This window comes from Syngnathus typhle, linkage group LG21, assembly GCF_033458585.1.
Source record: "Syngnathus typhle isolate RoL2023-S1 ecotype Sweden linkage group LG21, RoL_Styp_1.0, whole genome shotgun sequence".
NCBI classification, from domain to species: Eukaryota; Metazoa; Chordata; class Actinopteri; order Syngnathiformes; family Syngnathidae; genus Syngnathus; species Syngnathus typhle.
In genome coordinates, this window is record NC_083758.1 from 7,682,586 (window position 1) to 7,707,855 (window position 25,270).

General features: G+C 51.0%; 2 protein-coding genes across 4 annotated transcripts in view; both read right to left on the reverse strand.

Annotated features, from left to right (window-relative positions):
- Positions 1 to 65: 65 nt before the first annotated feature.
- On the reverse strand, positions 66 to 2,516 carry LOC133145505 (NADH-cytochrome b5 reductase 3). The gene is made up of 9 exons (XM_061269077.1): positions 2,360 to 2,516; positions 1,967 to 2,092; positions 1,741 to 1,813; positions 1,559 to 1,665; positions 1,356 to 1,485; positions 993 to 1,076; positions 824 to 909; positions 657 to 756; positions 66 to 588 (listed from the first exon to the last, which is right to left on the reverse strand). The coding sequence occupies exons 1-9, from the start codon at positions 2,378 to 2,380 to the stop codon at positions 416 to 418; spliced, it is 900 nt and encodes a 299-aa protein (XP_061125061.1). The 5' UTR covers positions 2,381 to 2,516; the 3' UTR covers positions 66 to 415.
- Positions 2,517 to 5,606: 3,090 nt separating this feature from the next.
- The window catches only part of syt1a (synaptotagmin Ia), a 37,701-nt gene continuing 18,037 nt past the window's right edge, over positions 5,607 to 25,270 (reverse strand). For 2 of the 3 annotated variants that reach the window (XM_061269074.1, XM_061269075.1), the window contains 9 exons: positions 23,788 to 23,930; positions 13,778 to 13,962; positions 12,652 to 12,824; positions 11,174 to 11,299; positions 8,491 to 8,658; positions 8,050 to 8,217; positions 7,052 to 7,169; positions 6,178 to 6,311; positions 5,607 to 6,096 (listed from right to left, as the gene is read on the reverse strand). In XM_061269074.1, the coding sequence (XP_061125058.1) occupies positions 5,890 to 6,096; positions 6,178 to 6,311; positions 7,052 to 7,169; positions 8,050 to 8,217; positions 8,491 to 8,658; positions 11,174 to 11,299; positions 12,652 to 12,824; positions 13,778 to 13,952 (1,269 nt within the window). In that variant the 5' untranslated portion in view covers positions 13,953 to 13,962; positions 23,788 to 23,930 and the 3' untranslated portion in view covers positions 5,607 to 5,889. The remainder of the gene's footprint in view (positions 6,097 to 6,177; positions 6,312 to 7,051; positions 7,170 to 8,049; positions 8,218 to 8,490; positions 8,659 to 11,173; positions 11,300 to 12,651; positions 12,825 to 13,777; positions 13,963 to 23,787; positions 23,931 to 25,270) is intronic. The other variant, XM_061269076.1, reaches the window with a different exon arrangement.

Below are 25,270 nucleotides of genomic sequence, written 5' to 3' on the forward strand. Positions count from 1 at the left end.
CCGGTACGTCACGTGACCACGCAAACAAGTGGCAGAACCAGGAAAGAAGATGCTGGCAGCAAAAGTTCTTCTGTGACAAGACGTTTTTTTTATCAAACATGATCTGCATACATTTCCACTTTTTTTTTTTGCAATAAACAAATGGACAAAACTTGTCATCATGTCTTATCTTTTCGGGGCCTCCGTTAAAGTGCCTGATCAATCAACACGTTGGTTGAAGTATTGATTATGAAGAGAACCTCCAAGTGGCAGAAAAGTGGAAGATGACATGACAAGCAGCATCACACATCATCAGTCTGCATAATACCAAAAATACCTAAGGCACCATTATTGGGGTGAGCGCTCAAGCTGCGTGACGTGATATAAATACAACAACATGTAGCACGGACAAGATGGCCGGGTCACACCTGAGCGTCTAGAAGGTGAACCTGTGCTCAGCGGCATGGCCCACCTTGTCCAAATTGGGGTTGCAGGCAAACTGGATCATGGGCGGCGGGCCGCACATTAGCACCAGGGTGTCTGCCGAGGGCGGGGGAAGGTGGTCCCGCATCATGGCCTCGCTGATGAAGCCCTCGCTGAACTCCCAGTCTGACGTGCACACGGAAAGATGAGATCACGTCACGGCTGTGCGTATGTGCGTGTGAAGGTGAACGTACTGGCTGGCGCTCTGTCCACGGTGAACCACAGCTTGAAGCGCTCGGGGTTGTTGACTTGAACCTCCTCCAACTCGGGCCTCAGCAGGATATCCTTCTCCGTCTGGCGGCAGGCAAAGATGAAGATGAGGGGCGGCAGCGAGCGAGGTGGTGGGGTGGGGGCGACCCACCTGATTGGCGAAGAGCAGGTGGCACACCGTCCGGTCCTGCGGGTCCTTCATGATGGCCGTGATGAGCTGCAGCATGGGCGTGATTCCTGACATATCCGCAAGATTCAAAGCTCACCACGGGATATCCGCCTTCGACGTGGTCAACTTGTGATCAAAGTCGGACATTTACCCGTCCCGCCCGCAATCATGCCCACATGTTTGGCTGTCTTGGTCACGGCGGGAGCCTTTTTGTCATCCTGAATGGCAAAAACACCTGCGCGGGAAAATGCGCCATTGTCATTATTGTCAACATTTTTTCATTATCGTATTGAAAAGTCCATGTCACCGTTAGAAATGTTCAGTCGCACTTTTTGCAACTCAGAATTGAAGTTGGAAATATAGCCAATATCAGAATGGCCACAAGAGGGCGCCACGGTATTGAACTTGAGACGTTGCTATACACTTGGTCTCAGCTTCTTGTCATTACATACTATTTCAAAAACATGTGCTTCATCATGCCCTGGACGTGCTAAGGTGGCGCTGGGTCCGTCACCTTTGCCCTTGTAGACGAGAAGCCCGCTGGGTCCTCTGAAGTCGATGGTGTCGTCGATGCGCAGACTCTCCAGGTACTGACTCATCTTGCCACCTTCTGGGAATTTGGGATGAACGTTTTTGAAGTAAACCTGCACAAGACGGACAATGACATCAAGAATCCGATAATGAGGAACCGAGACAAATTCTAATCTGTGTCGTCACCTTGATGACCAGGTCCACGTAACCTTTGTCGTCATCGCTGGACGTGGGCGTGTACGGGCGAACCACCAGCTTGCCGTCGATTTTGGCCGACAAATAGATGTGCTGTCCTGGAGATGACATTGCCACGTTTGGAACGATGAGTTTAAAAATGAGGATTCAGAACCTGCTGACGTCATACTGACCCACAGGGAGACCCAGGATGTGTTCGCCGGACGGCAGAGCGAAACGGAACTTCCGTGTGTCGTGACTCACGATCTGGATCCAAATGAAAAGACAACAGTAACACAATGGCAGATGAAAAAAAACATCAAGCTTTACATCATATGTTGAAAATATCCTCAAGTCACCAAAACTTTGACTGACACACCTCCCTCGTGGAAGAAGAGGGTGTGCCGGTGAACGCCTCACCTGCTTATCAATAAGCCGCAGCGCATACTTAACGCTGGGGTCCTCCAGGGTAATGGCGGGCCTCCTCCGACGGAACAGAAGCCTGAAGAGCAGGTTGACCAGGCCATCAAAGCCGCTGCGAATAACCTGACACGAACCACCATTGGCCTTAGCATTAGCAATGACATTAGCATTGGCCGACTGTCTGAGCTAGCGAGCTGAGCGGGGCGTTGTCTCGGCTTAACGGGCTCATTTAGAAGCTTACGGGGGCTCGACGACTGTGTCAAGTGAGTCACATTTTCCGGAGGGCGAGTCCGGGCATCTTGCCCAAACACTATTTACACTCTCAACGCTAGCAAGACAGCGAAGTCCAAAACAGACCAACACTTTGTTGTTTATTTCAAGTGTACTCACCCCAATGATGTAGGACAGCATCTTCTACTTGGATGGAGAAAACAAATGACTTAAGGCAAGCGTGCTGCGGCCAGTTGTCTCTCTCTCTGTGGCATTTGCTGTCAAACGCTTGCAGCTTGGAAACAATCGAGTCAAATGTCACAGGATTCAAAAAACAGATCCGCTCAGTGTTTCCAAAATAAAATCCTCACGGCGCCAGGCAAAAGCACTTATATTTTTACAAAAAACACTTTATTCACACCCTTGCGATAGTATTACTATAACATTTACATTACAGAACACATTATGAAGTCATATTAGGCTGCGATAGCGTAGTGTAGTTGGGTACAAAATACTTTGAAGTAACAAGCCGGATAGTTTGCCATGAGTACCTGCAACTTTATTATACGTCACTTCCGTCCGTCACAACTTTTGCATTCCAGGGCGCGGGTGACTTATTAGTTGCGCTTCGAGTCATTGAAAACGCAGTTCCTCCTCAAATGTTCCCACTACACATGGCATGCATTAAAACTGATTTATTTGCGTTAGTATGAAAAGCGACATTATCAATCTATAATCTTTCCAGCCGACATATGTACAACGTCACTTTTCATTGGTTGTTGTTGTAACGTCGTTATACTGCCATCAGAGGGCGGTAGTGCTCCGTGGGTTGCCAAACTTTGTGACCGCTAGAGGACAGCAAACAATTCGTTTGCTCGATTTCAATTAGGTAGCGGTCAATGACTTGCTAAAACGACGACAACAAAGAGGACACGTTGAGCTTCTGTATCTCAACAGGGAAATAAAATGTTTGTTTTTTTATTGATTGATCATTTATATATTATGAAGTTATAGAACAACAGTCAAAAACTCCACAGCGTGAATCACAACACACACGCACACGCTCACAAAGAGAAAAAAAAAAGAAAATAAATTAAATACAAAAATAAGAATGAACAATTTTACGAGATCACAGAGGAGAAAACACAAAATAGTCAAGCAGGCAGTTTCTGAAACACAGCAAAGGCAACGAGGATCTTCGCGTACTTTTTACACCGCTTTGCTCCGATTGGTGCAGGGAATGGTCAAGAGGTGGAGCTCGGTGCGGTGGCGGTGCAGTTGAATGGCTTTTATTTTGTCGAGTTTTTTGTTTTCCTGCACTGTCGCCACATTCCTGCCCCTTTTCTACTTTGCACATTTCCTTCTTTTGATTTCACCTTTGCTATTCTTCTTGAAGTGGGGGCGGAGCTTGAAAATGACGCAAAAGGTTGGGGTAACAGGTTGTTGTTCTATACAAAATAAAAGTGCAAAGTACATCTAATCAACACCAACACAGTCCATACTGTACATTCAATATTGTAACCTCCAATAGAAAAGGATGGCGACACATAAAAGATTTAGATTATCATATGTCTTATAGATATACATTTTTATGTAAATATGTACACACACGTACACACACATTTGGAGAGCTTGTTTGGTATTTAACTCCCTGAACTGTGCAAACACACACTTGCGCACCAGAGGAAAACCCAAACCAAGCGGGGAACATCGTCGCCGCTTCCTCGCTCGGATTTTCGCCTTTTTGGAATGATGGAATGAACAACACGCACGCAGAGTATTGCACAGTGCTCAACAAACTCTCTCGGCGGGAAAATTGGCGACGTCACTACGCAACAAATTAGCGCTAAGTCTACACGTCGATACGCACGGCATCACAGTGATACACAAAGCGGGCGTCCGACGACAGACGCCCGCGGAATGATGGTGATGGGCAGCTTCTCCAAAAATGGCGCTCCGCTAACTACACAAGAACACTGGAGAAAAAGCTTAAAAGGCCCCCCGGCCTCTAGATTTGGAAGATATAAATGTCGGAAAGCGGTTATTCCCAACCGCCGATATGATCCCTTTACTTAATCATGATTTAATTATTATAAATATATATATATCAGTGCCGGCGCCATATAATGACCGGCAGAACATTTAAATGCGTCTCCACTAGATGGCGGAAGTTGCCATTGATACATCAGAATAATAGCTTCATGTTTAATTAAACCCACCCACCATACACATTGACTAATTAGAGCACAATTTTTGTTTGGTAGTGAGCTGTGAGATTTTTTTCCCAAAGACAACAATTGACCCTCCACGTAGGAAATGTTGTCGTAAAGAACCAGAACTTTCTGAGGGTGGCGGAAAGAAGCTAGCGGCTCGCTTGTTTTGTCACCGTGACTTCTCGCAAACCAAGAATCAACCGAAACTCCAAGAGTGCAAATGGTCGCAACGACTGGCAGTGGGGAAAAAAGAAAACGGCATTCGCGCCGAGGCAACTGAAAGCCAAGACTGGTTTTGTTCCCAAAGGTGTGCGACGCGAGAGGACGGCAAGCTAGCTTAGCCTCTCGGCGCATGGCAGTGTTTATGCCCCGGCGTCCCCAGAGGGCGCTTTTTATCGCTTGCAACTGAAAGCAGAGACGCCGGCCTACAAGGCGAAAAAAAAAAAAGACGTAAATACGAGAAATACAAAACAAGGGTAAAGAGATAAGGACACGACGGCGACAACTTGTTGCTTTTATCACGATGGCTCGACTTAAGCAGGGGGAGGGGGGGCGTAGCGCAAAAGGTGACAAGATTCATCGTTCGGTTGAGTAAAGGCGAGGACCCTCAAACTCACGAATAAGTAGAAAAAAGTCGTACGAAATCATGTGCTTGTCGAAGCCTCCCCTCAAATAACCAAAGCAGTCGGTGGACTTTCTTGGGACGTCTGCTCGCACAAGTCTAGCATATCTTATCTTAACTTGGAATGCGGTAACAAAGTATTCGTCAGAAATCCTGGGTTGCGTCATATTGGCTCTGGTTCACACTCGAGTCACCCACGCACGCTTGCGCGCGCACGTATGTGCGCCGTGTACGCGCCTTTAAAATAGAACATCTTATTAAAAACATCCAGATAGAACAACATAGAAACACGTCAACTGGAAATGTGCGGCCTGCGTAACGTTTACAGTATACAGTGCAGTGCCTGGACAGATGGACGGACGGACGGACGGACGTCATATTTGTACAAGTGTGTCAGTCATGCGCTATGCTGTCATCTATGCACATCATATTGCTTAAAAGAAGGAGGGGCGGGGCCAGGAGGGAGGGGCGGGGCCAGGAGGGGCAAGCGACAAGAGAGACCCTGATGGCGAGGATGCGGCGCTAAAGCAAAGAGGAGGCGTGGATATCACTGAGGTATTTACACAGACTGGCTATTGAACGGGGAGGGGGGGGGGGGGGGCAAAATTGGTTGCTCTGGGGGCCACCTCTTGAGTTAAAACAAAAAAAAAAACATTTTAGGCAGCAACAGCTTAGTGGTTAGTGCCGATTTTGACCAACTATTTCATAAAACACTTGACTAATCAAATAGCCATCAGGTCAACGATATAAATACCTGGGGGTCCTCGTGTGGCACCAGGGTCACGCTTTGCCCCGCCCCCCCCTGCTATACAAGAAGGCAGGAGCGTGGAGGAGCCAATGGGCAGGAGGGGGCGGGGGCATGAGGGCGGTCCTGCCTATTTCTTATTGGAGAGCTGCGCGTCCACCTCCTCCTCGGGCTTGAGCACGTGCCACTGGGCGATGGGTCTCCTGGGATTGGCCAGCATGTCGGACCAATGGCGCAGCTCCGTGCCCGAGCTGTTCAGGCCCACAAAGACTTTGCCGATGGCGTCGTTCTTGCCGATCTTGTCGTAGTCCAGCACCGTGATCACCACCTGCACTTTCTGCAAACATAAGAGTTCAAGTTGGATTCTTCTTCTTCTTGTGGGACCCAAAAATGGTGGCTCAAACTACTGGGCCAGTACCTGGATTTGCTCGAAGGGGACCTCGAAGCTGAAGGACTCGTTGTAGTACGGGTTGAGCGTGTTCTTCTTGATGGTGGTCTTCTTCTTCTTCAGTCGCTTGCCGTTCTGCATCAGGTGGATCTTCACGTACGGATCTGCGGGGCAACAGAGCCTTTCGAAAATGTCTGGCACCTCTTTGACACGGGCGACACAATTGCTTTCGGTGATCGCGACGCCTCGGCTACCTTTCACACACCACAGCGGCTCTGAGGTGTGATACGCCAGGAAACGGAATTGCGCTCGATTTTTCTTTTATCTGCCGTTTTTCACACACGAGCCACTTGTCAAGCGCTTCAAGCTCATGTGACCTCTTGCAGGGAAAGCACACCTGAGCGGATCTCGCCGGAGCTCATCTCCTCACTGACATTTTCCGCACGGGCGGCGGCGCGTGGGATTATTACGGCTGCGTTGCATGCTGGGAGATACGCTTGGTGCTTTCGCCCAATGAACATCAAAGCAAGTTAAAAATAGAAGGCCTGTCATCTCGCCTGCCCTCATGTCACTTTGGATTGGTCGCGGCGGCGCACGGCGCGCCCGCGGGCGACTTGTCGGCTCGCTTTTGCGCGCTGGCGTCACACACAAGCGCGCATGCAAATGTCTTGAAAGCCGCGCGCCGCCACCTTCGGCCAGGCGCTTTTAAGTCAAGTCTCCCGCCTGAGTGAGACTTTAAAAAATAAAATAAAAAATACTATTATTATTACTACTGAATGTAGTTTCCTGTCAAAAGTCAGTCCTTCAAAATAAAAGCACATCCCCATATTTATTCGACATGCTTTTATTTTGAAGGCCTACCATGAGTTCACAGGGCAAGTATTGCTTTGGAGTCCAAGCTGACCTGACAGGCCGCCCACGTCCATCTTCTTCAGGTTCTTGGCCTCCAGGACCACCACGGTGAGTTTACCAGCGGTGGGCACGTAGCGGAGGGAGAAGCAGATGTCGCCCAACTTCTCTTGCTGTGGCAGAAAAAAAAACAAAAAACAAGTCAGCGTTGGGTCTTGAGTCACTAAAGGTTGAGAAACGGCGCTCGGTAGTCATTAGCGCGCGTTCCGTCAAGCAAGTCCAAAGCCGTTTATTGGCTTTTAATGAGCTGTAGCCGGCAACTTTGTCTATTTGTAATAAAAGCCGAGACATCATAAATCAAGCACGCACGGGTGTTCAGCAGCTAATGGCGGCGCCCACGGAGCAGAACCATAATAGAGACAAAATGAACCCCACAAAAAAAAAAAAAAACTCACATCGGCGTTCATTTGACAACATTTCATTTCCTGCAGAGATTAAAAAAAAAAAAAAAAAATCTGACTAACAAGATGAAGCTGGGCTCCATTAAATGCCATCATTAGCTACATGAGCTAAATGAAATGAATCGATTCAATCGTCAAACATGGCTTGAGGAAGCCGTGTTGCCGTAACTCAGACAAAGAGGATAAATTGCAACTGAAGTCAAAATTCGAACCCGGAACCGCTAAACTGTGAGGCGGACGTGCTAACCGCTTCGTCGGCGTTTAGCGCTTTCTTTTCACTCGACCCGGAAAAGTCAATTTATTGGCCCACAGTTCAACAAGCAAGCACATCATACAGTCAGCGGAACTTGCCGGCTCTCGCAAATGCTCGCAGGCGTCGGCCTTCGACTTAAAACGCGGCGGCCCGCTCCCCTCGCGCTGTCGCAATTAACCTTTAAACGGGGCAACGGTGGCGCTAAGAAGAAGGTTGCCGTGGCAACGTGCTAGGGCGCGCTGTGACATTTAGCGTGAAAATTCAATCTCCTGAACCGTTAGCCGGCAAATCCGCGTCGGGTGTTAATTGAAGGGGAAAGAAAGTGAGGCGGGCGCCCACCTCCTCTTTCTCGGCGCTCTGCAGGTCTCGCCACTCCTCCGTGACGTGGCTGAAGTCCACCTTGTTCATGGGCACCTTGATGTCGCCGATGGCGTCGTGCTTGGAGAAGCGGTCAAAGTCGTACACCGTCATCACCAGTGTCTTGCCGCCCAGCTCCACGTAGGGAACCTGAATAAACAAAAAAAAAACAATCAAGCAGGGGCGGTGCCACCCCCACATCTAGGGCAACCGTTACCTCCCCGCGTTCAGAAATCGGGAGAAAACGAGATGGAAAGTTTCCTGAGCAAAAGTCTGGCGTCCGTGACGGTGTGGGCTCAGCATCTGCCGCGCGGGCGTGTGATCGCTTTTGTCAGGAGCTTGTTAATGCGCCAGCTGGCTGCTGTCTGCCCGCCCTACCCGCCATGCAAATGGAGAGCAAAGAAAAAACAGGAGATCCGTTACCTTGAAGGTAAACTGCTCGTTGAAGACGGGATTGAGGGTCTTGCGGTGGACTTTGGTCTCGAACTTCTTCTTCTTGTCGGGGAGCAGGTAGACTTTGACGTACGGGTCGGACGTGCCGCCCATATCCATGGCGGGAAGCTCGGCCGCTTGGATGATCCCCACCATCAGCTGAAGCCAGGAAAGAGATGAAACATCTAGAAATCATTCCAAGCGTTCTTTAAAAGCCACCTTTTTTTTTTTTAAGGGGCGTGCCTTCGTACGTGACCTCAGCAACAAAGCTTTTTTTTTTTTCTTTAACATGTTCCCCCATTTTCACCCATTGTGGGGTCGGGAGTTGTCTGTTGCGACAGCGTGTCGGTCCAGAGACCAAGCCGATAATTGTCAAGTGCGCCGGGCGGTCGGGCCGCTCCGATTGACCTGTCAGTCATCGCCCCCGCGAGAGGCGACCGAGCTGCTTAGTCAATCAACTTCCCATCAGGCCGCCCGCCATCAAGATCCCGGAAGCCTACCAGGGAGGGGGAGAGCGAGAAGAAGGGGGGGGGAAAAAAAACAAAACCGGGGGCTGATCTGACAGGAAAATCAATCCTCTGGCTTTTTAGAGTTCTTAGCGACAAACTTGTGCGTAATTAGCCTCTTAACTTCACCACGGCAGGGGGTTGATTTGGACTCCCGCGCTTGAAAATGGAGCAAAAGGTGCGATTCCGGGGCGCTCGGCTCCGTGCTCGTAATGGCACCTGTCCCACGTGGCCTTGTTTGCACATCTGCCGCGGCGCTGTTTGCGCTGCTCTCTCTCGGCGGCCGCGCCGGACTGGCTTAACCGCACCGGTGCCTCCGATAAAAGCCAAATGTAGTCCAAGTGCAGTTGGCCGCGTGGAGCGACGCGCCAGATTAAAGCGATCATGGCCGCCCCCTCCGTCGGGATACGGCTTATTAGCGCCGCTTGTGTAAAATATCATTTTGTCCACATTAAAGGCCCTTTGAGCGAAACGAGTCCATAATTTGTCGTCGTGCGAGTAATCCTCCGCTGAGCGCTAATGGCGTGTGTTCCTTTGACTTTTACAAGTGTCGTTAAGCATCGCCTGCTGAACAGTCTTCTGGAGACACCGTAAAGCAGGGGTCCCCAAACTTTTTCCTGTGAGGGCCACATAACCTTTCCCTTCTCTGATGGCGGGCCGGTGGCAGTTTGTAACAGAAAAAGTGTGACGATCGTAGGGGAGCTTAAAAAATTATTGTTTTCCAGAAAGCCACACATAACCAAATAACGGTTATTTAATAACCCTTACCAGGTTCTTTACAGAAAAAAAAGTCAGGAAACTTATAATAACACTATTAATGAAATAAATAATAACTAAACCCTCTCTGAGTTCTTCACAGAAAAAACAGGAAATAAATAATAACTAAATAACTCTCTCTGGGTTCTTCATAGAAAAAAAACCATGGAACATTAACTTTCTGTTGTGCCATGCACAATCTTAACAGATAAAAGTTCAGCTCAGTTGTCAGAGCAGAACCTCTCTGACACATATGAGCAGTCTCTTAAAGTTCTTGTGTTCCTTCCTTATAATCCTTTTGTAGGTTCCAGTAGGCTTGTAGACACCGCTGTCTTTTTAGTTTGATAGTGCGTCATAGTCTGGAGTAAAATTTGTTGTGGCAATTCTTAGGCGAGATCCGAGGTGTTGGTCCGTTTACCTCGATCTGTGACGGGTTGATGTTGACGTTCATGTGGCTGAACGTCACGTCGCGTACGTCGAGCCAAATTGGCAACTCTTTTAAACGCTCGGCACTGTGTTCACCCTGCTTTACTTGGGCGACATTTTAACGGAAGGATTCCAGGGGAAGGTTTGTGGGTGGCTTTAGCGCAAAACTGCATCTGAAAGCTCAGCGCGCAAATTACAAGAATGCTGTCGTCACAGCCCACGCTCTAAATTCGGGACTGATACAAATAGAGCGCGAGTGCGCCATGTCAGTACACGCACTTGTGAGTGTGCACCGAGCTTTCTGACACGGCTTCCGGTAGTAAATGCGCAGGCGAGCTTCCCCGTCTACTGGGGAAACGCAGTCATTGCAGGCAAAATGAGCAAAAAAAAAAAAAAAAAAAAAAGTTTAATAATACAATTTATTCAGGGTTGGCGGGCCGGATTAATCGGTCCCGCGGGCCGTATCCGGCCCGCGGGCCGTAGTTTGGTGACCCCTGCCGTAAAGGAAAATGAAGACCTTTTTACGCCAGCGCCTTCATTTTGTTTTACCTGCAGCCGAGCGTCGCGGCAAATATTTGTTTCCTAACAAGGAGGATCCGGCAGCTGAGCTAATTGCGCTCCCGTCAGCAGCCGGAAAGCGGTCCCGTCCCGTGAGGACGGGCCAGAGCGGCGTGTTCAGTCAGCGCATCGCTTATCTGTCAAGCAACATCTGGCCGGCCGGCTGATGGCGGTCCTGCATCGTCTGCTTTTTAAAAATCAGCTGGCGGAACCAAATAAAACAGACGGAGATCTGCCCGGGGGAAGCTTTGCAATCAGGCGGAAACAAACGAGAAAAACGCCGGAGCCTTTGTTCAATCGTCTATTAGGGAAAGAGGGAACCGACGGCCCTCGCGAGCGGGACGGTATCGGTCGGCGTGGCCTCCCCGAGCTCCCTTGGCCCAAAAACAGCAAACAAAGAAGCCCGGCCGGTTCCGGCGGCATCTCACCGTGTTCTCTGTGAAATTGTAATCCAGCGAGTACTGTAATTTGCCCAGTTTCTGCTCCTCCTTGGGCTCAGCCTCTTTCTCCATTTCCGTCAGGCCTGTCTCGGCGTCCTCCTCATCCTTAAAGGCCTGGAGGAGACACCCACTAAGAATCAGTGTCGCCTCGCCCCGAGTGCCGCCCGGGCGCCGCTCCCCCCTCCTCCGCCGCCGCCGGCTCGGCCCACCGACTCCTGCAAAGGCTGCCGCTTGTTTTATGACATTTGAAGGGGAGCATGGGGGGGAGCAAGCACTAAAACACACGGACGGCAACATGCTCTGAGATGCACTAAAATCGGGCTCCCCTGACGGCGGCGTCTGGAGGAAAGAGGGCCATGGGCAGGCATTGAGTGAGAAGAAAGAATCTTCAGCGCTGGCTTTGGTGTCACTTCAAGTCGGAGCAACCCTGAGCTGCTGGGGTTAGCGGGAGGTGGTGGCGGGTGGGGGTGCGGGTGAGGGGGGCGGTGCCTAAAACATGCAATTGAAGAGGCTCCAAAGTCATTCAGCATCAAACGTTGCCGTCCAAGAGGCTCGTTTCGCTCCTTTTGGCATGCACAGCATTCGGTGTGGTGCTTCCGGGTCACGTCGACCCCATCGCTCGCGACAAGTCACGCCCGCAAACAACATCAGCAGCATCATCATCATCCTCCTCGCCCCCTCCCCGCCCGGTCTCTTATGCCAAGCCGCATGCCAGCAAACGGGTGCTTGCGCAACTACTTTCCAGAATTCCTTCTCGTGACTCCATCGGCTCCAGTGAAAGCAAAGGGCCGAACAACGCTGATTGGTCTCTGGATTGGTCTCCCGCTTCCGATTTTGTCGTTTCCAATTCACACTTTGGTCCGGGGTTGAAAATGCGGAAGGCTCGTCAACCAATCAGCGTCGCTCGGGCCCGTCTTATGGCGGCTGCGCCGTATATGCGCGTACGCGGCCAGGACGGGCGTATGCGCATATGCGGGCGACAGTACCACGGAGCTACGTGTACTGTATATGCATAGTTACATCTATCGGGGGAGCTCAACGGTCGTCCGTCGTCAAGAGGCTATCGGAAAAACGATCGCAACATCAGAGCAGCAGGCGTGAGAAAATCCAACAGCAATTGGGAAACCTACCGCCAGTCACCATCCCGCACAGTCATCAGACACAACACAGATAAGGAGGACATAGAAGGAAGAAACACACATTAAAAAAACACACACACACACAGGAGTCAACAGGAGCAAGACCTCGAGAAATGAGACGCCGCCTTTTCCCCCTCGCGGAAATGGATCGATAGCTTAAGCGAGCTAACGGCTAGCATTCAAAGTCAGATGAATTTTCTCCCGTTTGGGTCATTTCTCGAGGTGCGTGCCACTTCATTACCTCATTAAGGTCCTCATTAGACAGAACCAAACAGGAAATCAGAATACTTGCGCTAAACGCGTGTGAATTTGCAAGCGTGGCGTTACCTCGGTTTTGGCCCCGTCCTTCACGTCCATCATGTTGATGGCGTTTTTGCCTTTGTCCTTGCCCTTCTTCTTGTTCTTCTTCTTGAAGATCCACTTTTTGCACACGCAGAAGCAGCAGGCCAGCACCAGGATGATGGCCACGAAGGCGATGGACACGATGGCCCACGACGGCACTGCCAGGGTCAGAAAGACGAAAAGTGTTTTTTTTCTCTTTTTTTTTGGAGAGGTGGATGCTGTGCAAAGATCAATGGCCTGTTGACAAAAATCAATGACCAGAGAGAAAATAATAGTTGGCCCTCCACTGACTTCATTTGTGGAGCAACTTTTTTTTGTTTTCATTCCTTCCATCCACATTGGATTGCGTTTCCCTGTCGGCATGCTAAGGGCGCTCCCATCCCGGACGCCGCTTATCGTCTTCGTCGAGCGCACGTCGGCGCCGGCTTGTTCCTTAATTAAAGGCGGCCCGAGTGGCGCAAAGCAATGAAAGGCTCGCCTAATTAAGCGCATTGTGCGAGTGTCGCCTCTCCAGAGAAAAATAGCACAAGAGGGAGAGAGAGAGAGAGCGGGCGGGCGGGGGAATAAAAGACAAGATGCGTTAAGCCCTTCCGCTGCTTATCTGTCGTTACGCTGAGATTTCGAGGAGGATGGCGGGGAGATGTAAAAAATGTTGCACGCTTCGAATTGCTCCACAATTTGCCACCAGTCATTCTGAGAGGATTTATTAGTATATTACGTAAAAATAGCTGAGACTACTACTTTCCTATTAGACATTTTATGCAACAAAAAGAAAAAATCAATTGTCTTTCTCATTTGTTTTCGTGTCAGTGGTGCACGTTTGTATCCTTTGCCTGGCCATTTTGTTTTGCCGTTTCTCCGCGGGCAGCATTAGATGTCGCCGTGCGTATTTGTAGGAAACGGGGCCACTGCTCTTCCACGGGAGCTTCTCTCCCCGCGGTGAAAAGGAGTCGCTAGCTCGGCGCTTGTCGCTATATTTATCCACGCCGGTCGACGCGGAGGTGTGAAGGCAAGCGAGAGATCTCAAGCGGATTTGACCAACTCGTGCTTCTTTGACAACACCGGCCGCCATTTTAGGGCGGCGTTGAGAGCAAGCGGCGGCGCAACTCACGTGGGATCTTGTTGAGCTCGTTCATGAACTTGTTTTTGAGCTTGGAGAAGGCCTCGTCCTTGGGTCCGGCGCCGCCCGCCACGTTGGTGGTGTTGGACAAGGAGGAGGAGGAGGAGGAGGCGGCGGCGGTGGGCGCGGGGGCCGCCGCCAGCGCTTCCCTCCGACTCTCGTTCATCTCGCCGAGCCTAAAGAAAACACATGGAGACGTCACCTTTTTCTTCGTCCATCTTTCCAACGGACGGATGGCATCTGCCAGCTAAGCCCGCACAAACATTTGCCCGAGCGCGCGGGGTCACGGCGAAGCCCCTCACGCTTTTCTTAAACAGGAGATTATTTATTAGCCCCGCGCGGCAGCGGCAATAAATGTCGATGCCGCTTTCCGACTTAATTGAATGGAGTGTTTGCGAGTCGGCCCGTAAGGACGCCGCGCTCTCGTGTCGGCACGCGGCAGCTGCGGCCGTGTTCCGTGCCGCCTCCTGCTCGACTCTCTGAAAGAGCTGGAATGCTTGAATGTAAACGTCAACACGCTACCTTTGCACCTTAATGACTCATCGAGAAGCGCACCGCCGCTCGCGATCCACTTCGACTCATTTCACGGCGAAAAGCCCAAGCCGCGTTGACCTTTTCCGAGGGCGCTCACGTCAGTGCGGGAATATCATGCATGGCGTAAATTCCACGCGGACTGTTGTGATGACCCAGAAAGCGGCACAAGCACAAAATGGCCGCTCCCTGCGAATCACTGCGCCGCATCCTTTCCACTTCACTGAAGTGTCACATTGGATCGTCTAGCGCGTGAGGGGAAAAAAATACATATATTAAAATTAATAATCCAAAAAGAAAATACTGACAAGCGGCATGTCACGAAAAGCCCAAAATAAAATATGTAGATAGATAAAAAGAATTTTGAAAGTAACCCTTCAACCCAATTACCGAGCAGCCAGATGGCCCGGCAGGTCCCCAAACGCGGCGCCGACGTCGGAGACAACACACACACGTGGCTTCTCTGGATCTGGGTCACTTCCCTTAGCTCGCTCTGATACCGGCCCCCTCCCCCAAAATACAAAAAACACACAGACTTTGCTTTTGAGACGGGAGAAAACGATCCATCGAGCGGGAAGCGGCAAGTCGGATCGCATCCGTCTTGTAGCTTCCAATGACTTAATTGTGCAGTGAATCGCCAATTAAAAGCCTTTCATCGATAATCCTCGCCACCTATCGGCACACGTCGGCTTCGATCAAAGCGCCGTGGATGAAACTTTCCTTTCACCGTGCTCTGGAAAATCAACCAAAAAAAATGGCCAACTTTAGCGCGTGTCCTCTACGCTGTCCCAATACTTTTGTCAGCGTAGCATAAGGACAGGAAGGCTTAATTGGGGCAGGATCAATAACGCCGATCGATAGGGAGCGGTCGTGTTTTATTCCAAGGTACGAGGCCGAGCTGAAATTCCCCGGGCGGCGGTGAAAATCACGCTAATAAACTTTGATTGCCTGCGAGTGCGTCGTCGCGCCGCCGCCGCCGATGATCACTCCAACATCGCCGGCAGGTTTCATTACGCTCCGCCGCCGCCCCGGGAATGGGGTACTTCTCGAGGATCCCGGATAAACCGATAATAATCAGACACTTGTCGGGGTCCGAAGGGAACGCCAACAGTTTAATTACGCCGATTGCGAAATCCAGTCTCGCCGCGCTTGCTAGCTGGCGCTACACGAATGGCATTTGAATTAACAACATGTCGGATGGGCGGCTTCCCGAGCCAAACGCGGCGGGGTCACTCTGCTGGAAAGGAAGTCAATCTGCCGAGCCAATCGTAGCAAATCGTGTACACGTAAGAGCTCAAATGTCAATGGCGCCGTCGGTGGAAAAGGCGCGCTTAGTGAACCGACGCCGTCGTTTGCGCCTGTCGGTCACGAGCGGGGCCGCCGCGCGAGGAAGCTCTCGCCGAGCGCCGGCAGATAAGCGGCTCGGCCTCTTTACTCACCTGCAGCCAATCTCGCGGGGTAATGGAAGTGGGGGAGGAAAAAAAAAAAGTTATTAAGAGCGCTTTTCTGCCAGGCCCGCGACAGCTCTATTAAGGCCGTAGCTCAAAGATTTGCCCGCGTTTTCAATTACGCCTTCCAAAAGCTAAGTAGAGGGAAGAAAAGCGAAGGCCGGAATGCTTATCGCCCTTCTCTTGTTCCCGCGGCGACGGGCGGATTCCGGGAGGGGACGACCGCTCCATTTATATGACGGACAAGGCACCTTGCGGAAAATAGGTCGAATGAAGTGGAGCCCGATCAATAAGCGCAAAATGGACGTCCAAGGCCGTCCGTCCGCTTTTTGTTGCTTTCTTTTATGCCATAAAATATTAGCGGGGTGAGCAAATGCCAGCAGTTGGAGAAGTCTCGCTACACGACGAGGGAGTCGGGCGAAGGCTAAAAGATTAAACACGGCGGCTGCTTCCGCCCGTCAAATGTTGACAGACGGGTTGACATTGACCCGAGATGCGCTCCGCTCCGATGGCGAGGACCAACAAAGCCCCCGGGGGGAAGTCGCCTCGGGTCGGAGGCCGCGCTCGGAAGTTTGCTCAACCTCCGCCTCGGCTTGCAAGTAGGGAGCAGCGGCGGGCCCGGGTCGTTTAAAGTTTGCGTTTCGACCTCCCGACGTGATCTTCTCCAGATGCGCCGCCGGCGGGAGGCGACCGCCATGTGACAAATCTCGGCGGTGCTCTCGTGTCACCGCGACCTTTTCGCCTCTTGCGCACGGAAGAAAACATTGGCGGATAAGCGGAGTCACAACAAGCGCTGCCTTACGGATTCCGTTGGGCCTAGCTTGGACATTTCTGAACCGACGAGGTTTTGGAAAGACGTGAATCTGGAAGATAAAAAAAAAAAAAAAAAAAATGCTGATGTCATCAAGGGGAGGATGCTTGCTAATCCGCTAGCGGTGTCATAGCGGGAACGGCGAGGAGACAAACACCTTTGGCAAATAATCACGCGATTAGATGATGGCGGCGCGACGGGGCGCAGTGTAAACACAAAGAAAGTCGTCGGCGGCGACGACGTGCTGGGTTGCCTCCTCTCGCTCGCAAAAGTCATTTCAAAGTCAGCGTTTAGACGCGCTCGCTTTGTGGAAATAAATAACACGGCTCTTTTCTTTGAGCTGTCACATCCGATCCGGCTGACATTCTCATTTAACGCGACGGCGCTTGAAGAGCGCCGCTGAAACCACCGCGGCTCGGCGTGACAGATAACGGCGGTGTCGTCGCTTTAGCGCTGATTAGCGGCAGACTCGCTACGGGTTTGCTTCGGCGACTCGTATCGAAAGGTGAAGCGGAAATGGCGCACGCCGCGATGGGGGGGATAAAAAAAACGGAGGCTGCTCCACTTTCTTTTCTCTCCGTCTGCCCGATAATCAAATTATACTTGAGCAAGAAGCTCCTTCGCCCCAAAACATCTGTTGCCGGGGGGACCCTCATTATCACTGCTGGCCGTCGACGTCCGATCTTGTCCAACTTACGCTCGAATGAATTTTGGCCGTTGAACGGCGTTAAAGCAAATGAGCTCGACGAGGGGCTGTTTATTTGACTCAAGTGCGTTTTTTTTACTAATTAGCCACCAGGCGAGCCGTTTTTGCCCGCGATGAGCCGGTGGCGGAAACTCCTGAAGCTGCTCCGTCGCAAACATATTGACCCGACCTTTTGAACCAGAAACAGAATGACTACTTTCCTATTGGCCAGGGTTTAAGTCAATGTCTGAGTTCCCCAACGTTTGCACCCGCGGACAACCTTGTCGACACAAAATCCCGTCGGTGCGCTTTGCAGATAACGGTCTCCGCTCCGTCACCGATCCGGCCGCTCGTCTTAATTCCGAGGAAGGCGGCCGTGACGGCTGCGCGGGAGTCGCCCGCCTTTGCCGATTCCATTTCTGCAAGCCGCTCTGTCAACACTATTTTTGATTACTCCGTCCTGGCCTCCTTCCCCGCGAGCGTGAAGAAATGGAATGAGATGTTTGCTCATCCGCGTGCTGTGCCGACGGATCGCCATGACTAAAACATTGCGGCGGTGGCGGCTGACAAACACTCGCGGTCTTTGGTGCAAAATGGCGACGGGCGAATCAGGTTACGTTTCGATGAGAACACAGATTGCCACGATACGTGCGCATGCGTGACGGCGGGAAGCAGCCGGAGGAAACTAATCCAGGAAAAAACAACAACGCGGCCACGTCGAGAGACAGACAGGATGAACCGCCTCACATTCAAAGTCTCGCTTCGGTCTTTGGGATGCGAGCGAGCGAGCGTGTTAACCACGGCGACACAAGCGCTAATTTAAAAGGTGACAATGTGACGAGGCTTATTTTGGGCAGCGGGAAGAACAACCCGAAGAGGCCGACGGAGCGTGAAGAGACGGCAAAGAACGAGCCCGGCAGCTGCAACGACGGAGCTTCGGCCGCCGAGCGCGCAGAACCTACGTCGCGCTTGAAATCGGACCTTTAGGCGAGCTCGCGTGGAACGCAATGTTCCCGGAATTCTGTGACCTGCAGGTACTAAGCCGACAATTGTGACCCCGTAATCATAATCATTGGCTTTCACGCCCGAGCATGTCGGGCAATACGGCCTTAAGAGGAGCTGAAGTGATTAAAGGCCAAAAATTGCGGCTGGTCGGAACTTGCGCCGTGACCGCCCGTGATTAGAAAGACGGAACCGCGTCCTGGGCCGCTTCTCATTACGCGGCGAGCTTTCCGCGAGGCAACAAGGGAGCGCTGATTTTTGCGGCGAACGCCACCGAGGGCCATCCAATCAGGCGCCATTGTGCTTGGAGTGGGAGCCTCTCCGGCGCTATCATCAGCGCCATTACGGCGGAGAGGAGAGCGCCGGAGGTCGGCGCTGGCGACGACCCGTTCTGATACGTAAACAAAATTAATCAGCGTTACTGCTCGGGACAGAGCGTCTGCGGGAAGACGGAGATAAAGCCATGATTTATGGCGCGCATTAATTGCCAGAGGCAGCGACCGCACGTCCCATTACAGCGTTTCGATTTCTTATCGATGGCCGGGAAATGGGCGCGCCTCGAGTACGAGCGGCTGAGGGAAGGCAAACTTTCCATTGGCGAGCTAGCTTGTTGACTTTCCGTTCGGCAAATTTGGTCTATGAATAATAAAAGGCAAAAAATATTCGTTTCGATTGTCTGAAACGGCGCGACGTGAAGCCGGCGCCGGTGGCATTTGCGGGATTAGAGGGTGTTAGCAAGGAAATGACAAGCACTTTGTCTCCGTTTAGCCAAGGCAGCGAGAGCATTACAAGGTGGATCTTCTCCGCCGGCTTTAAGTGCACCTCACGCTGGGCGCCTGTTGCCTCCATCTTTGCCGCCGACAGGTTGGGGCGGCATTGGACAGATAATAACACATCGCCATGACAACCAAAGGGGCGGAGTGGGGAGACGGACTATTTTAGGACCACGATATGCGTTTTATATGCAACTGGGTGGCCGAGAAAAATAGTTTTCAGTGAGCTGAGGTTTTTTTTCTTTTAGTTGGTTACTTAACTGGGGGGTTCCTGCGAGCTGACTTGAATCCACCCTTCATTTCCTTTCATTTACGTCTAATTGGAGAAAGCCCAGCCAGCGCCCTCCAGATGTCGGCTGCCTCCTCCAAAATATCAGCCAAATTGCTTTTTCATGCAAATGAGTGCTCGCTTGCCTGCCCGCTTGCTTGCGAGCGAGCGAGGGTTTGCCCTAGTTTGACCTTGAGCTGCGTGTAAACACTCCAGACTGATGTGGCAGGCAAAAAAAAAAAGAGATAAAGTGGAAAGCACAACTAGCTTCCTGCTTCCTCCTGTCACACGTTGACAGTGAGGAGGTGGGGGGCGGTGGATGAGCGGGGGACGGCGGGGGGGGGGATAAAAAGTCAAGATGAGAGCTTTTGACAGGTGGCTTCAGCATCCCAGATTGAGCCTCGGAGAAGACCACCGAGCGTCATCACCGGCCGCCGTTAGCGATCGGACTTCTTGGCTCCTGATTGGACGCCGATGCCTCTTTAGGCCCATCTTTAATGGAAATGAATCTTGATTGACAGGCCCAAAGCTTTTGTGTTCGTCGTCGAGGAGAAAACGGCCTCGGGGCACCTGGCTCGTTTCTGTAATTATGCGCGGGGACAGGAATTTTTCACCGGGGGGCAACATTGTGTTCCCGCGCTCACGAATCAGATCCGCGGGCTGTTGTGGGGGGGACGGCCATTAAGGTGAAACAAATGCATCCGAGCAGCCAATCGGTGTCGCAAACTACAAGACGAGGGCACCACTTTGTCTTGTGGTTGAAAGGAGAATCGGGAAAGAAAAGCGACGTGCGTGCGTGCGCTCTCTCCCGAGGCGCTTTCCCCGACATGATCCTATTTTGAATGCTCCTGTTAGATAATGACGTTATTTGTCTTGTACAAAAAAGGAGAGCCAGATCTATAGTTGTCAACCCTTTTTTTCCCCGGCTGAGAGATGAATATGCTCAGTCTGGCCTTGGTTATAAAAAAACCCCCCAAAAAAAAACCCAATCAAAATCATTCATCTCCAGGATAAAAACGTACAAGCTGCCATTTTGTAACAGCCACAAGAGCCACTTGATTAGGGACAGCAAGTAAGCCTCGCCCGCACGATATGAGCGCTTTCACGGCTACGCCGGCAATCCCATTATCATACAGGGATCACGGTCGTCATGGAAACCAAGGATGGCACATGCGTAAGCCGTCTATCTGGAACGTGTGCGCAAACGTTGGGAATTAGTGTGAAAACTCAGCCGCGGACGCCGTTTGCTTCCTTCGCCAGGTGGTTCGTGTTCGCCGCGCCCGCCTTCGCAAATAAAACTCAAGGTCCCGTCAATCGGCCACAATGAGTGCTGACTGATTCATAGCAAGGTGAGGCGTTATCTCGCTGTGAATCACTCTGCGCTCGTTGCGCTCGTTGCCAGATCAGAATCAAAAAGTCTCCGCCAGAGCCAGCGCAGGCTGATTTATAACCAAGTTGTGCTGGATTTGAATGATAAATTAAATACCAATAAATAAATGCAGATGACAAGAACGATCTGAAAAATCAGATTCAAATAATACATACATGACCCAAAAGGAAACATTGATTTGAGCGACACGACATCGACGCTGGCCTTTGATTGTCAAACGTATTCAATTATCTGGCAACCCGCTGGACCCTCCAAAGCAAATGGTGCAGGCTTAAGCTGTTTTTCTGCACAGAGTAGATAATTGCTTTCTGGGACATCTAACAACGCGCCTTTTACAATTAGCGTGGTCGTAAGGAGGCAAAATTGGGGGAGAAAATCAACAATGCGGATGCTTCAATTCTCCCAACGCGCCAGCCGCTCTTGCTCTGCGCCGTTGTTTTACAACAAATATGCTAATTTGCTGATGAGGAACAACACTCGACGTGCCGCAAATTCCCATTTCAAAAATTGAAACGCATCCATTCAAGTGCAAAAACACTCTGCTGCGCCGGATGCGAAATCAAAAAGTGTCACGCGGCTAGCTAGGAATTTTGCTCTAGTGCCGGATGCAAAATGGTCGAATGAATCCTGCGCGGGACACGGAGAGCCGTTCGGAGTCAGGTGAAGAGTCATCGCGATAAAACTCACTCGTTACTTGCGGAAAAAATAAATCGGTAACATGAATCCGCCGCAACAAGTAAATCATAATGATATGACGTGCGCACCACACACACACACACACACACATGCACACACACAGAAGAGGGCCTCAAAACAGTCCATTAGTGGAGTGTATGAAGTGAATGTCAGACTCCTGCCGCCGTAATCCGTCTGCAAGCTCGCCGCAATCTCTCCCAGGTGCATCCTGGGTAATTTGTTTCTTCCAAGGAAGAAAAGGAGGAGGGGTGGCATGGGGGAACGCGTTGGGGCTTAATGACGCCTGAGGATAGATCAACCGGGATCGGAGCATCTGTTTGAACATTTAAAGCTAAGTATTTCACATATTTCTGAACAACTATGTTACTTTCTTACAAATGTATGAATCCAGGACATGGATTTCATTCACAGAGGCGGCGCTCTGACGAGAGCCCAGAGAGCGTTTGGAATCTCAATGGCGAAGTGTCACGCACACTCCTGCTCCTTTCACCCGCAACGGCGCGATTGCGTTCCGCTCCCAAATTGCAGTCACGACTGGCGAGGCGAAGCGAGGACGGCTGAATATTATGCACACGGCGTTCCACAAAGACGGCGCGGGACGCATCTGTAATGGGATCTGTTCCCGGGGTTGATAAAGGCTCCGGTCCGACTTGGGCGATTAGCCTCCATTTGAGGGGGAAAAAAAAGCAAAGATGCGGAGATAACCAGACTCTCAGATGGGCTCTCGGCACGACGGAGCTTTTGACTGCGGCTAACCTGCAGACGGCGCCGACGGAGGCGCGGTTAGCGTAGCGACACGCCGGGGGAGATACTCAACTTTGGTTAAGTGTTAACGCTTATTGTCGATTGTCGAAGTGAGACATCGAGATTGATTCAAGTTGCGCATCAGTCACCCCAACGAACGCTCGCGAGTGTCTCGTACCGGAACGCTTCCATCTCGGCTTGCGCTTACAACAGCTGACCAGTGGGGGGCATCGTAACGGGGCGGCGTCCATCGTGGCGACCCATGCGCAACTTTGCCGTGACATTAACTCGACGTTAATTCCGCCGTGTTTGTGGATGGTCCGCCGCGTTATGAACACCACTCCGGTCTCGCGCCCGTTCAATTATGCTAATGGCGAGGCAGACAACAAATGACCCGGGCTGGTTATTAGTTGCCTCAATTAGGTGACATGTCAAGGGGAGGAGGAGGGGGGGCGGGTTGACTAGAGGGTGGTTGGCTGTCCGATGTGGATAAGTGAGGCCAGGGGGCAAGACGTTATTGTTGTGTGTGTTTGTGTGTGAGTGGTGTTGCACCCAATCAATGTCATGCTGAGTGCATGTTTGCATATTTGTGTGTGTGTGTAAACACTGGAGAGGTTCTCGTGAGGTCTCAGTGTCCACACTAGGTACGCCATCCAATCAAAAATTTTAAAAAACGCCTCACTTTTTTTTTTTCTTTTTTCGAATGCATATTTTGGTTGCAAATATGCTGCACAATCAGACGGCCACTTGCTGAAAAATAAATGAAGCCAGCATCGTAGCAAGCGGCAGGATGACACGAAAATTAAACAAGCACACGCTGGTGTCCTTTAAGCAGCCTGATTGTGATCGCACACGTGTGTGTGTGTGTGTGCATGACTCATGCCTATAGTAAATATTCAAATATGGCATCATTATGTAATCAGCACACAAGAGGACTTCTCCGTAAAGAGACTGTTGCTGTCCGCGGTGCTGAAACGGTAAAAAGGCAGCGCAAGATGACGATGGAGCCTTCCCACCCTGCCCCGCCCCTTGAGAAGCCAGCCAATCACTGCATAGGAGGGCCACCAAGTTATTTTTGAATCAATTAAAACATTTCACCTGATAAATTCATTTAAAAAAAAAAAAACTAACCAAATTTTAAGCACGAAGTGTTCAATTATCACATCAGTGATCAATTTCAAAGAAATCCAAAATTGTGGCATTGACAAATGTCTGCCAAGGTTGTGTCAAGGTCAAAGCACAGAGCGAGGAATTTGCGTGACGTTTGCTATGTGATGTCACCATGCATTTTGTACAAAGAAACTTTTTTTTATAGGGACAGAAGACTACAATCATGTGACTTGAGGGGGCGGGGCCAAATGGAAAGGCACCTGGGCTTTGCGCTGACGTCTCCAGAGTTGACAGTCAAACGACTCGATTTTCACCTCTTTGAAATCCGATAATAACGAACCCGCTTTGGGCAAAAAAAGTGGGCAGATGAAAGTGCTCTCCAGTTCACCACACACACCCAAAAAGCTCATTTGGGGATTTTTATTCCTTTCCAGTAATCCCGTCAGTCTCAATCGGACCCCCCCTGGCTGCGCTCGCGTGCGTGCGTGCGTTCCCGTCACTTCCCATTGGCAACAATCGCGACCTCGCGTGTGCATCACGTACCTGGCAGCGGTCTCGTCTTCCCAGGAGCGCTGGCTGGCGGTCTTGCTGCTGGTCTTGTTCCCAATCGCTCAGCTCAGGGGGGGTTGCGTAGCGGTAGCGTGAGGAGGGAGGGGCTGGGCTGGACGTCAAGTTGCGAAGCGCCGCTGTACGCAAACCAAAGCAAAGTCAAAGAAAGGAAAAAGCACTTCGAAAGCGGCAACGGCGACGCTCCTGACGGCACACTTGAGCATCCGGCCAGCGAGCGGCTGCCTCGTCTCTCTCTCGCTCTCTCTTCGTCCGTGACACTCGCTCCTCTCTTCCCGCCCACCTACTCAAGCCCCCCGCACACACGCTTACACACACTGGCTCTTTTCCTCCGCTGTCAGACAAAATGCACATCCCCCCCCCATCCCGGCTATTTTCTCCCACCCACTCGCACCTTTTGCACTGTGAAAACAACAATCACTGTCTGTGTATGTGCATGAATATGATCTTGCGCTGACCCCCACCATAGCTGGTCAAGGGCATTCCCGGCCGTCCCCCCCTGGACACGTCCAACACCATGTATGGTGGTCATTATGTCCACGTGAGTGGATTGTCCACTTTAAAATATCACGTTATCATAGGAGACTGGATGTAAAATGCCGACAAAGTTTGGTATGAGAAAAAAGATTATCAAAAAAAAAATGTATTGCAATTTTTATGAGTGTAAAGCATTCAAAGATGGTCTTTGTTTGAAGAGAACAATTCCTAATTGTGTGTTATTTGTGTCGCCGGGCGGATTATCAGCATGGAAAATGGCAGCCGCGTCCGTCGTGAGTAATAGAATGTGTCAGGTAGATGCGAGTGCGATAAAGCGGAAGGGAAAATAATGCGGGGGGGGGGGGGGGGGGCTGAGGGTTGGCATACGTGCGGACGCGTGTCAGGCTAAATAAGGCTCAGCGGCGAGGAACGCACGACACTGCGCGGTGGGCGAGGACGAGCAAACGCGGCAGACGGACAACAACATCACCTGCATCAAGATACGTTGAATCTTCGCTAATTCCTTCATCCTAATTGGAAGGGACTTAAATACGCCGAGGGAACTGAAGCAAAGCAAAGCGGACTTTTGGTTTTGTGCAATTTGATTTGTCTGCTCAGAATTGCCTTGCACTTATTGAACCATTGCAAAATGGCAGCGCGATGATTCATAATGCTTTCCTGACTTCTTGCACTAATGTCTGCGCAGACTGGCCGGCGTCATCTTTTTTTCCATCGGCGCTCGGGAGCGGCGCTGACATTTGGGCTGTTTTTGCGTCAGCTTTCTTCTCCAAAGTCCTTTCTTGTGGAGATGACAGGTTTCCTTTGAGAAAAGATTCACTCGCGCAAGTGTAGTCCGGTATTTATGCTTGTTGCTAAGCTACGGGCTAATGTGACATGGCGCTCGCTTCTGTAATTGGTCTACAAGCGACATTGAAAGGAAAATTCCCGCCTCTGGTGTCAGATGTTCGATAGCGCGTGCGTG